Raw genomic sequence first — 13048 nt, 5'->3', positions numbered from 1 at the left:
GACCCCGCCGCCGCCGCCACTCACCGCCGCCACCCGAGCGCTCCGCGCCGCTCCGCCGCCCCGGAGCGGCCCCGCCCGCCGCCGCCCAGCGGCACCCAGCGCGCCGGCCGGGCACCGGCCCCGAGCGGCAGGTAGCAGGGTAGCAGGCCCCACCTCCCTCGCACCGGGGGAGCGGCGGGGGGGCCGGGGGAGCAGCGCAGACCCCCGAAACGAACGCCGTGCCACGCCGCTGCGCTCGGCCGGGGGAACCGCGGTAAATAAAATGGAGGCTTCCGACATCGCCGGAGTTGGGGCTTTCTCTTGCCCGGGCGGGGTGGGAAGGCCGTGTTACCTTCTTGGGCCTCCGCACTGGTGTCCCGGGAATTCCCACGGGCTCGGACCCAGGAGACCTGCCATCATTCAGCTGGGTGCAGCAAACCCACAGCGTGGAGGTCGTGGCGGTGCTGTGGCCTTGCTCTCGAGACACAGCGCTCGGGAAGATGCGAAGCCACGTAAGGGGTCTGCATCCGGCGCGTTGCCCAGCGGGTCTGGGGCACGGCGCGAGCCATCTTCTCAGTGTACATAATCCACGTAACATCTCTGAGGCTGTGGGGTGACTTTGAGGGTCTGAAAGATTTTCCCACTGAGGACATTGCACTAGAACAGCTGGAAATCCATCAGGCTGGGAAACTAACGGAGCGCTACCTTAACCTGTTGAAAACTGGATTCCACTGGACCGCTGCTTAGCCAGCCAACTTTGTGTGAAACCAAGCATGACTGAACTGTCTTCAAGTATTTAATAAAATCAGAAAACCAAAGATAAAAGGAACCATTTGTGGAACAGACAGAAATTTGGCTTGCGCCTGGAAGTGTGTTTAATCTAACCAGACACCTAGATGATTTGGAAAAAAAAACCCAACCAAGCGATATTTCTTCCACATGTCTGTCTTCCTACCATGGCTTTCTTCTTTTTACTCAGTCACCCCCATCTTGTCTCTACTGCTTTGTATGTGAGCACTTAACTAAAACAGAGCAAAGACAGACAGCAAAAGCTTTCTTGGTAATCAACAGAAGCAGATTTCAGCTAAATAAAACTGAGATAAGAATCCATGCCTGTCTCATTACACTTCTACAACTAAAATGTTGTAAGGTTACACCTAGAAAACTCTACCATCCTAGCTCACTGGTACCTCCCTTTTTCTAATCTTTAAATCTATTAATGTTGAAGTTGGTTGTCAATTCACATCGAAACAGACTGGCCTGCTCCGTAGCAGAACTAGCACACTTTCATAGCAGCAGAGAAATAACAGGCCCTACTTCAGGGATATAGTGACACCAGTGAAGACAGCTCACGCATTCCAAAATGCAAAGTGAATGTTTCCAGCGTAAGCAAAAATTGGTCCTTGTGAAGAACACATGTACATGCAATGGATACCATTTCCCCATCCAACACTACCAGAGCAGAGAGAACATTTCCTACTCCCTCTAACAGTGCTACTGATTTGATTCAATCTGTGAATGCACCAAGTCTCCTTTATGTCATCCAGTTATTTTTGATACACAAAACGCTCCTGGCTTATCAGACCTGTAAGCAAATCCAAGTCGTCATTTTCAGGAAGTCAGGGACTTTACCCTTTCAGTGTCAATCATTGTGCTTTCTAGGGATACTGAGACTGTTACATTGCAAGAATCACATGCAGACTTGTGTGTCGTTCTTTCCTTGCCTCTTTCAGAAGTATCTACAGCTTGCCCAGATTGCTTTCAACATCTGCTGCCTTTCAAAAAAGGAGCCCATACTGAGAATTCACACCCAGATTTTAATCCATAGTTACAAGACAAGGCATCTCCAAAATTTTTCTAGCACAGTTGCTGCACAAACTGACCAAGCCAGCTTTCTTGTCATAGTGACTGTCAGTCCTGTTCGGCATGACTGAATTGAAAACCATAGTCCAGGCAGCCTAAAAGATAAGCAAGCAAGGGGGAAGATGAAGCTGGGGAGGAGATTTTATTTGCAAGCTCCCATCAGTTTATTTCTGAGGAAAGCAATTCTCAGACATGAGCAGACTCCGCCTTTCCAACCTCCCTCTCTGACACCTTTTGTAAAACTTGGTAAAAATTCCCATCTGGAGCTGGTTTACACTGCAGATGTTTACACATATATCTCCAGGAATGACAGGATCTTGATAGCCTTCTGCATAGTGTCATCTTCACATTGCAAAGTTCTTTCTTCTCGCACTTCATTGGATGAAGAGCACAGCTACAAAGTCAGAAGATGCAACTGAAAAATAAACAGAAGTGTGACAGAAACGCAAATAAAAACAAAACAAAAAAAAAAAAAAAAGAAGACCAGCAGAAAGATGATATATGCTTTTGACCTGAGGACTAGATGTAATTCAGAACATTCCTGGGTCAGGTCCCTGCTCTGCACCTGGAACAGACCCACACTAACAACAGCTTAATAGAACGCCTGCTGCCAGCATTAGGAGCACACTTGACCTACAGGACCTCTTCAATTTAGGGAGGGGTTCTGTTTTCTTGGCACAGGTAGGCACTACTCAGTAAAATAAGAGATTACAGCATCTCATCATTCCTTTCTTTTTCCTCATTAGTAAGTTAAATTATTGTAGGGGGAGGGGGGAATGAGGAAGAAGTAAGACCCATATTAGACCAGCTGTGAGAAACAGGCAGGTGTGATAGAGCTTGCCTACGTCAATGTATTGGATGGCCTCATATAATATGTTGTCTCTCTCTAGAAGGCTCAAATTCCTCATGTCCTTGTAAGGCACATTTAATCTTGCTTTTTAATTTCTTTACTTAATCTACAAATTCCAAGGAGCCACTTGGACCACAAGGCAAAAACTTCTATGGTTGCTACTTGATGTTACAAGCTGTTTGTAATGCAGTACTATGGTACGTTACTGAAATATCTCAAATTCCCAGGTGTGAAGTTACAAATCAGACTTTAGGCTGGACAGTAAAGATCTAACTTGCCAGTGGTTTTATTCATCACTAGTTCTCGGTAAGCTCAAAGACTAAGATACCTCATCTGTCCTTCAGAAAGCCTGGGTCCTTGCAGGTCGAATGAAAGCCAGCAATAGTTCCAGGTGATCAGCAGCTCTGGCAGTCTGCTCCCAACTAGTACAAATTAGGCATCAGTATCTTTGCAAACTTCTGAAAACTTTTTTGCAGCCATAGTTTGAATTAGATTCATCAATCAGGTAAGTTAGAGAAAAGAATTCTTGTGGAGGGCTTCCAAAGGAACAATGAAAGAATGTGAGGACCAAAACCAGCTTGGCAAGAATGGTCCCCATGTACTCAGCCATGGTAAAGCATATCACAGAGAAACCAGGCAAAGCATACTTTGTTCAGAAGCATTAACTATGCTCTCAAAGATTCACTAAATATACCGGAAAAATTCCAAAGTGGAAATAGAGCAGCAAGAAGAATGCTGAGGTGTAGCAGAGCTAATTTTGCTTCATCTCTAACAGATTCATGCTGGCTATATAAAAGGAAAAAAAAACCCAAGTAGGAATATTTTAAAGCCATTTGAACTACTCTGATTTGCAAGAATATGAAAGTTACCCGAGTCCCAATGTTTTCTTCAACTAACAAGAAGAGAGCATTATATTAGAACTGCTTTATCAACCCATCTAATAGATGTTGTTAACAGAATGGTTTCAGGAAGGAAACTGTTGTCTATGGAATAGAGAGGAAAACCTGTGTGGGAGCAGAGCTAATGCATGTGGTATTTAGCTGGGGCCAACTCTGTTCTGACTAGAACCTCAGTTCCGTTTAAAGGCATTGCCAAATAAGCTTGCTAGCAAGAAATGTATAGCAAAGGATTTATTAATTTAGATATTGTTGACTGATGTATCATAATTTTGCTTATGCCCATTTATTTCTAAATATCTCTTACTTTTTTGTTAAGTAAGATACATTCTGAGGCATACAAATATTTTTTTATATGCTGCAAGGTGAAAAGAGAGCTTGAAGTTGAGCAACCATAACTTGCAGTACCAGTGCCACATAACAAGATTATATCAATCTCAGCAATGTTTCCTGGCCTTTCTTTATCTAGGAATGAACTGTTCTTAGATGGTTTCTCTAGGATACTAGGAATAAACAGAGCTTCTTTTTCCCTCCCTTCAGTGTCTGGTTCATGGTCAAATTCAGGGTTGGAGTTGTTTTGGAGTCCGAGTTTTTTCCTTGCTCTTGAACAGTATGTATTGTAAAAATGAAAGAAAAATCTCCTTCCAAATGTCAAGTTTTTCTACATCTATTCCTCTAACATGTAGTATCAATACAATGAAGTGTAGTAGTGTCACGTCTACACTGAGCAGAATTAACTGTCATCTAGGTAATACAGTTGAATAATTCTGAAGTTTCAGAGGTTTCTTTAGTATCCTAAATGGGTCAAAACGCAGACCTACTTTACTACCAAATACGATTCTCAGTCATCAGATCGATCAAACAATGGGTTTTCCAAGTTACACAGCAGGTGGAAGCAAAAGTCAGTGTATACCATGAAAGGACAGATCAAGGTCCAAGTACTGATCAATAAAACAAGGAGCTTCCCAAACCAGACAGGGTGTGGAACCAAACACCCTACCTTGCAAGGGCCAACATGATTAAACACCTTAGAACTGAGAGGTCTTGAGCATATCCCAAAAGACCTTTTTATCACTAAACCCACAGAGTTAAAATTTTCCTAACACGGAGAATTAGAAAATAAATTAAAAGCACTGCTTTTGATTTTATTTATCTAAATGTCCCAATGATAGGTTCAAAGCGGCCTTTGTCACCCAAAGCAGTGGTACGGACCATCTGCCATCGAGGTATGGACCACCTGCCAAGCGACTAGGCGAGATCAAGGCTGGCACACCACGCTTTCCCGCAGGTGCCCTGAACCGATGGCACTCACTCGTGAGGAGGGAACGATGATATTCTGACTGGGCGTTGGTTTGGGCTCTTTCTGAAGGATGGTGAGGACACAGTTTGCAGAGACAACTACTCAGACGCAAAACATCACCCTGCTTTCTCAGGCCTGATACCGAGGAGCAGAGGACACCAGCAGTGCTTAGCTGTGTTCCGGGCTCCAGCTGCTCCATGTGAACACCACAGCAAGTCCACACATCAGGCTAGTACCTCCTTTATCGGAAGTTTTACTTCACCAGAACTTCCACTGAAAGAAGCCTGGATAAAAACGTCCATGTCCAGACACTTTTCTGTGTTATAATAGTACCTTGTGGCTACTGCTTCTGTCTTTTTTATTTATTTTTTTTTGGGGGGGGGGGGGGGGGGGGGAAGGGCCAGGGGGTATTACCTGAAGAAAACCCCAGAAGTCTGATAATTTCTTCCCTTTTCTCCCGAGTTTGGCACGCTCGCTAGTAAGCGCCCGAAGAGATACCGCCTTGTCAGGAAGGCTGAGGCGCGGCCCCGCACGGCAGGATGGCGCAGGGAGGGCGCCGGCAGCTCTGATGCGGGTCTAACGCCACCCCGAAGCTGGTTTTGCCACAGTTTCTGTGCAACCGCCTCCCCCAGAGCCGCCGCTGCGGTGGCCCGGCCTGCCCTGCTGCCGCCTGGGCGGGGAATGGCGGCCGGCGACGCCCTCCGCGGAGCCGCCCTCGCCTCAGCCGCGTTCCAGCCGGCGCCCGCCATCGCCGAGCTCACACCACCACCTAGCGCCGGCGGCGGCCCAGCCCCGCTCCGCTCCGGCTGCGGGCAGCAGCCGCGCCCCGGCCTCCTCCCCGCCCTCACCCCTGCCCGCGCCTCAGCCCGCCCGCCGGCCGCGTCCCGTTCCCCAGCGCGCGGAGGCGGCCCGGCCCCGCCTTCCCGCCGCCGCCCCGCCCCTCAGCCCGCCCGCCGGCCGCGGCCCCTCCCTCCTGCCCGCCGGCCCTGTCCCGCCCCGCAGCCCGCCGAGGCGGCCCGGCTCCTGTGCCCGCCGCCGCACCGCGCCTCAGCCCGCCGCGCCGGAGCGCAGCCGAGCCCCATGGCCCGCGAGGAGGCGGCGGTGGCCGGCGAGGAGGTGGCGGCCGAGGGGGGCGGCCTGCTGCTGGAGATCGTGGGCTCCCCGCTCAACCTGAGCCTGCTGGGCCTCTGCCTCTTCCTGCTTTACCAGATCCTGCGGGGCGAGCGGCCGGCGGCGCCGGCGGGGGAGGCGGACCCGCCGCCGCTGCCCAAGATGAAGCGCCGCGACTTCACGCTGGCGCAGCTGCGGCCCTACGACGGCGTGCGCGACCGCCGCATCCTCATGGCCATCAACGGCAAAGTCTTCGACGTGAGCCGCGCCAGGAAGTTCTACGGGCCCGGTGAGGGCGGGGGCCGGCGGGGCGGGCCCGGGAACGCAGCGTCCCTTTGTGCCCGGGGTGGGGGCGGAGGGACCGCGGGGGCTGCCGCCGGGAGGGCCGGGGTCAGGCCCGGGGCCGGGGTTCACGCCCTGCGGCGCGGCGATCAGCGCTCCCCGAGCCGCCGGGTGAGCGCCCGGCTAAGCCGCCCGTGCCCTCTCGGCCCTGCCCGCGATCGGGAGATCGGGAAAGGATCCGGCTCTCCCGGAGCCGGGCGGGGCGCGCTCAGCTCGGGCCGGGGGGCGGCTGCTCGGCCTCCGCCGCGGGAGAACTCCGGCGCTACTCCACGTTGCTGCGTTACTCTCTTTGTTTCCCCGGGGCAGGTTACACGCACCCTCGGTGGCTGTGCCGCTGCCGGGCCGCTTCGTCGTCCGCGGGTGCCTTTGCCCGACGCCGGGCGTCAGGAGCGGAGTGTGCTTGCAGCGCTGACATCCCATCCCCAGCATCACTGGATTGCATAATATTTATACTAAATACCTCGCAATTTACATTAAACCAGCTTCCTATCATGAGTGTAGCCGGTTGGAACGTGCAAAGATTGAATAAGCTACACAGGCTTATAGAGCAGCTAGTGATGAGGTGGGTGGGAGTATGTGCACCCAGGTATAAGATTTAATCACCTCCACGAGGACACGGGATTTTACTTTTAGCAGAGGCCTCCTGTTAAAGAGCCTCACAGAGGCTTGCTAATTTGTGCCAGGATCTGTCCGGCATAACCATTCTTGAGCTCTCCAGACTGTGGGTAGCTGCAGTAGCAAGCTGCCAGTGCTACTCTGAGGCAAGGAGAGCAGTGCAGGAGATGCCACGTATTTGGAAGCACAATGAGGTTACTGCTTTTGGTCCAAACATAGACTGGAGGCTGTCATTGAATGATGTGGGACTGTAACTTTGAGTTCTGCAGCAGTCAAGATGATAATGTGTAGCTGAGTTAGGCATGTAGTTTTGTATTTGTGCAAACTAAACCCACTTGACTTATGGACCACACTTTGGATTCTATGCATGACAGTCAAAGCTCCCTATTGTATCTAATTTGGTTAAATGCTGAATGGTTCATCACGGTGTCTGGCTGGTTTGGGTTTCATTTTAATGGAAAAGTAAGATGCTTTTGAGGAATTCAGAAAGAAACCCTGGGAGGTGTGGAAGATGGCATGCTGTACAGTAAAAAGAGTTCATATTAACTTCTTTTAGCTCCCATAAGACTTTTCAATGTCTAACTGCAAGATGTGATACCTCCGTTTTCAGCTTGTCATGCAAGCAAGTGAATCATTAATGAAGTTTAGCAAGAGTCTGTCTTGATAAGATATCTCTGATCTGCTGTGAGTTGCATGTTTTGATCATTTGAGCTTATCTTGCACTTTGGGAGTTGTAATAGATGTTTCTTCCAAGTTGGTAATTTCTGGTATCTCCACCACATACATTTTCTGTCAAGTCATCCTTTCAGCTCTTTAAGTCAGGAGCATCTCTTAGAAAACTTCAATTTCACCTCAGACACACACCATTTGTATGCTTATTCTTACCCTGTTTGTATGTGCCATGCACCGTTGTGTGGTTCATTGTCCTGATGTTTCAGCAAACTCATCTCTTCCCATGGTTTTGTTTCTTGTAATCTTCCTCTGTTTTCTGTTATTACCAAGCAGAATAAAACTTCAAAACATTTCAGAAGTTGGAGGCACCTCTGACCCATGGGACAAAGTAGGAACTCATTGTTTCAGTTTGGTGACTCTGATCCATGAAGAACATACAGCATCTGTTACCCCTGTAATAATGCTGCTTACGTTTTTATTTTAAAGGGGGCCCGTATGGGATTTTTGCTGGAAGAGATGCATCCCGAGGTCTTGCCACCTTCTGCCTGGATAAGGAGGCTCTGAGGGATGACTATGATGACCTCTCTGATCTCAACGCTACACAGCAAGAGACCTTGAGGGACTGGGAGTCACAATTCACTTGTAAGCCATTTTTAACCTATTCACAAAGTAGCTAACTAGTGTGTAATAAGGGAAGCAATGGTTAAAATGCAGTTACCAGCTGGAAGCATCAGTCTGCAAACTTACTTTGAGTTAATACCTGTTTACTAAGTATTACTAGAATTACTGTTAGTCAAAAGAATTAAGAGAAATGTCAGGTTTTCCCTCTGCTTTCTCCCTCCCGCTGTGCCTTACAGAACAGTAGGAGAGATAGAAGCACTCTCTCGTAGGGTAAAATCTGTAAGGCCACCCAAAAAGTTGACAGGAATTGGAAATTAAGAGCATGTTTTTGATGCAGTTATGACCCCATCTATAGAGACTATTAGATTTTAATGCTCTGAAAAAATTAAGCTTATGTCCCATTCAGCCTCTCAGAAATGAGAGTAGCATTTCAGTTACTACTTCCTTGGGGGGTTTGAGTTATGAAGACTGTTTAAACCAGGCCTTTTCCGCTTGGAGCTCTTGATACAACTTTTTTTACTCTTAAGTTATTCTGCATGGCCTTGCTGGTGGCTTTATTAGATTCACAGACAACTGTATCCAGCTGACTTTCTTCCCCAGCAGGTGATGAGGAATGAGCAAATGCCACCTCTGTGGTTGCAAGCAGCCTGGTTGTTACTGTACCAGTGATGGCCAGAGTGGCAGAGGAAAAATGGCAACTTGCACACTTGAGATGTTTGTTCTAAAAGTAACAGAAGGAAGTAATTTTCATAGTTGCCTTGTTTTTCTATGCTCAGTATTGGAAGTTGAAAAGACGCAATTCAAACTGTTTTCTGTCATGTGCCTCAACTTGCTGCTCAAAAAGAACTTCAGCCACAGTTTTATGGAAATTGCTGCATTGACCTTGTACCAGGGCATGCCAACTGGCATGATTTTTTTTTTCTCCCAATGTGTGTCTTGTTGATGAAAATTAATTCCTCTGTATCTCATGATGCCTTTTAGGCAAGTGAACACCAAAGGGATTGTTTCTATTTGGGTAAGACAAAAAATAAATGTATCAGTTGTTTGTCTTGATGAATTTTTATACGCACACACATAAATATATATATACAATGGAAACTGCATATACAAAATAGTAGTACAGTGGAAGTAAAATGTTTTTTGTTTTTAAATCTAGTGTTGGGTTTTAAAGATGTACTATGACAAGCTAGAATGGAGCTTTACTCCACTTAATGTCATCCAGAGTGTCTCAGTCCTGACCTGATGTGCCCCTCCTACTTTGGCGCTCTTCCTGTCTTAATCAAGACTGTTGATCATGCCATGCAGAATGGCTGTTTTATTATGCTAACACAAATATGTCACAGGAACCAGAACTATGCTACCAAAATACCTGCCCTAAACTAGTGTTTAAATCTACTTTTTAAAGAGTCAGGCATCAGGACCAACAGTGAACTGCACTCTTTATTACTACATTTCTAGTAAATTTGGCAATTAGTTGCTTTAAATTCTTATTAATTATAACAATGCTAGTCCGAAATGCCTATAGTCAGAGGCATCTTTTGCTTTGTTGAAGTTGACAGATGGGCAATATAGCATAGCTCTCAGTTCTTATGTGTATATGATCTCAGTGTTTTAACATGTTCAAAAAGAGATATAAGGCAGAGGCTTAGCTGCATAATCGGATAACAGATCCGTCTTTATCTTTGGGGAGAAAGGATCCCTCTTCTGTCCTATTAGATACTTTCAACATACGTTACAGACGATAAAACTCCTTGAAAGCTGCATACACATATGCAAATATGTATATGCGTGCGAGTGTAATACCTAACATAAATATTCTAACAATGCCATTAAGAGAAATAATCTAATCCTGGATTCTGTTTCTTAGTTGGATGAGTCCCCCAGTTTACATGTGTCTTTACATTTATTCATCTTTTGGCTTAGGCAGCAGAAGGAGAATTACAGCTACATTCACTTTACACATTTCTTACTACAACATTAGTAGTAGTTCAGGTAGTTGAGTTTGGCTTTTCTCCTTCCCTGCCCAGTGGTTGGAACAAGTTGCTGAGAGCTGTTTTATTATTATATAGGCATTTTGTTGAGTTAAAAAAGGCACATCTTTCAGGGAAGAATAATTACTTGATTTCTTTTTTTTTTCCCCCCAGTTAAGTATCACCATGTTGGTAAGCTGCTGAAGGAAGGGGAGGAACCCACTGTGTACTCTGATGAAGAAGAAAAAGATGCCCAAGACACAAAGAAAGACTAGAGAGTACAGTGAGGAACAATCTGGTTTTTGAATCGTAAAGGATCGTTTGTAACATTCCACTTCTGTTTTACAAGTTGCAACAGCAGCAATGCTTACAAAAGGTCCAGAGTTACAGCGAATTGTTGCTTTTCAAAGGTTTCCTTTTAAAATTCAGTGGTAAACTACTAAAAATCTAAGATCTGTCTTACTTTAAACCTGCATAATCTGACGTATGCATGAGAAATGCCTGTGCACAAGTAAACTGCAATTTTGGCAATAAAGGACTATTAATGTTTTTCTTCTATCACCATTTAGCACAGAGTAGGTTGAAATCCAGTTTTTCATTAACAACCTAGTAACTGTGGACACAAGCACAAGAGTAAAACTTCACACATGCAACACAAATTCCACTAAATCTTGTTTTGTGTTAGCTTTTGCAGGATCTGGGCCCCAGGCTGTATTTCCTTTAGAAAAGGGACTATATTTTATTTGTCCATGAAGCATCATACTCATTTGTGGTGCAGAGTAATTCAATATTATGTAAGGTAATTTGGCTTTTAAGGAGTTACATAGTGGTTTACAGATGAAACACTAACTGCTTTAAAAAATAAGAATTTTTTAGAGGTTAAATCACTTTTAGATACTTAAAAAATTAATAAGGACTAATGAATACTTGATGTATTCAGTCATGCATAATTATGCATGGATTAATATTCTTTATTCACGTTTAAAGCCCATCTGAAGTGCTACAAAGGATTAGATATTGAGTGCATTACCTGAAAACCAGGTACACCATGAAGCGTAACTCAGCTGGACTACTACTCATTCACTTTTCCTCCTAACAAAACTTTTCTGTGATTGTTAATGAAATTATATTAAAAGGGGAAGATCAGCTGCTGTCAATTCCTAGGCCTAAAAAAGATGACTTGCTGGTATGGCATAGTTTACAAGTACTCTTGTACACGCAGCTTTAACTAGCAGAGTAATGTTACTGGTCAGTGTAACTTACACAGTTTTCCTGCACAAAATAACATTGTGTAAGCTGTTTCTGTGTTGAGGCCTTTGTTGCTTTGGAACATTGCCATTAAAGAAACGGCACAATCCCATGCATAATCAGCAATACTATACCTGGGGGAACCTGTCCTTTGAATTGCTTTTTACTTACTTGCTCTCTTAACTTACATCTATGCTTAATTACTAGTCTCCTGCCAGAGGGGGCTGGGTAAACAGATTTGACCAAGAAGAAAATGTCGATGTGCTCCATCACTATCTAAAATACTTCTGCAAAACTTTCTTAGAAATTCCAAGAAGGTAACTAATGATTTGCTGATCACTTGTAAATGTGTTTCTTGTCCAGGTGATTATGCTTGGGTGCCTGTCTGGGGTAGTTCCCCCCTATGTAGTTTCGCTGTCCAGTTGAGTTGTTTCAATTTGGCAACATAACCAAAATGATGAGTCCTGAGTGGGAAGGTGTAAACTGGGCCAAATTGTTTGGAAGCAGAGTGCATTGCACAACAGCAGCTTTCGTGAACAAGCTGACACAACGCGTTAAAAGTGCCTGAGACCATCTGTGGTGAGAATGAATGACTTTCCCTCAGTCCTAACACTGTCATGGCATTTTCTTCTGGTTACACTGGGCCTTCAAATGAAGATAGCTTGTGTAAAGTGGTACTGTGTGAACTACCTAACGAAGGTCTGGAGACGAATTTAAATCTTGTCACAACCTTTGTGTTGCTGTTTTTTTAGAGACATTTGTAATACTCTTTGCAAAGTACTACTAATGGTTTACCTCAAATCAGAAATACGCTTTTAAGCCAGAAAATAAAATACTCTTGTGTAATGGTGGTGTTTGGTTTTATTCACTGCAAGTAAACGTGATACTTAATCCTCCCCAATGTTTCAAGTTTTGTATTCTCTTTCTCCAATGTCCAACATTATCCAACTGAGTATATATTCTAACTGAATGCCTGTAAATGTGGTTCTGTAGTATAACTTGAACAGAATATTAAACACAGAACATGTGCATGTTGTATAACATGCATTGCTGTTGGAAAAACAGAGTTAGGTGTGAAAAGGCGCAAGTAATCATTAACACTGAGCAAAAGCTGGAGCTTCGGAAGGCTGACACGTAGCAGAATTAGGCTAGGCTATAACCTACCCTTCGGTGGACCCAACCATCTGACTGTTAAGGTAGCCCATAACATATCCTGAGGAACTCAACACTGTAACACTTTTAAATATTAATCTGTACCTTGCAACATGATGCATCAAAGAACAGTAAGAATACATAAAAACTACACAGAAAACCGGTCATAACACAAGACAAAGCTCAATGTTAAGCATCTGTGCTTCTTGGGAAGGAAATACCATGCTTTGGCAAGACCACTGCTTTTTCAGAGAAAACAAAACTAATTTATTGTGGAAGGGGAAGAAGCAAGTAACAAAAGTACAATTTCATGAAGCACCAGGCACGGATTTTATTTTCTCCTAAAGTACTGGAGAAAATGTATGGGTTTTAACTTCATTTTTACTCTGTTCATTGCAACTTGGCCCCTTCCTTCAACAGTGACTGGCTG

At 45.3% G+C, this 13048-nt stretch overlaps 1 protein-coding gene and 1 long non-coding RNA gene across 2 annotated transcripts; one reads left to right on the top strand and one right to left on the bottom strand.

Moving 5' to 3' along the window:
• Positions 1 to 1189: 1189 nt before the first annotated feature.
• On the bottom strand, positions 1190 to 5571 carry LOC114013127 (uncharacterized). The gene is made up of 2 exons (XR_003555985.2): positions 5303 to 5571; positions 1190 to 2257 (listed from the first exon to the last, which is right to left on the bottom strand). It is a non-coding gene; the product is annotated as an uncharacterized LOC114013127 (long non-coding RNA).
• Positions 5572 to 5860: 289 nt separating this feature from the next.
• Positions 5861 to 12312, top strand: PGRMC1 (progesterone receptor membrane component 1). The gene is made up of 3 exons (XM_055817977.1): positions 5861 to 6287; positions 8114 to 8269; positions 10393 to 12312. The coding sequence occupies exons 1-3, from the start codon at positions 5969 to 5971 to the stop codon at positions 10491 to 10493; spliced, it is 576 nt and encodes a 191-aa protein (XP_055673952.1). The 5' UTR covers positions 5861 to 5968; the 3' UTR covers positions 10494 to 12312.
• The last annotated feature ends 736 nt before the right edge of the window (positions 12313 to 13048 follow it).

This window comes from Falco peregrinus, chromosome 13 (assembly GCF_023634155.1).
Source record: "Falco peregrinus isolate bFalPer1 chromosome 13, bFalPer1.pri, whole genome shotgun sequence".
NCBI classification, from domain to species: Eukaryota; Metazoa; Chordata; class Aves; order Falconiformes; family Falconidae; genus Falco; species Falco peregrinus.
The sequence above is the reverse complement of the archived record's forward strand: the minus strand, read 5'-3'. Positions and strand labels throughout refer to the sequence as shown.

Excerpts from the sequence above, each read along its gene's own strand:
- PGRMC1 (XM_055817977.1), top strand. The coding sequence starts at position 5,969 with ATGGCCCGCGAGGAGGCGGCGGTGGCCGGCGAGGAGGTGGCGGCCGAG. Across the intron at positions 6,288-8,113 it reads CAGGAAGTTCTACGGGCCCG|GGGGCCCGTATGGGATTTTT; the intron begins GTGAGGGCGGGG and ends TTTATTTTAAAG. Across the intron at positions 8,270-10,392 it reads CTGGGAGTCACAATTCACTT|TTAAGTATCACCATGTTGGT; the intron begins GTAAGCCATTTT and ends TTTTCCCCCCAG.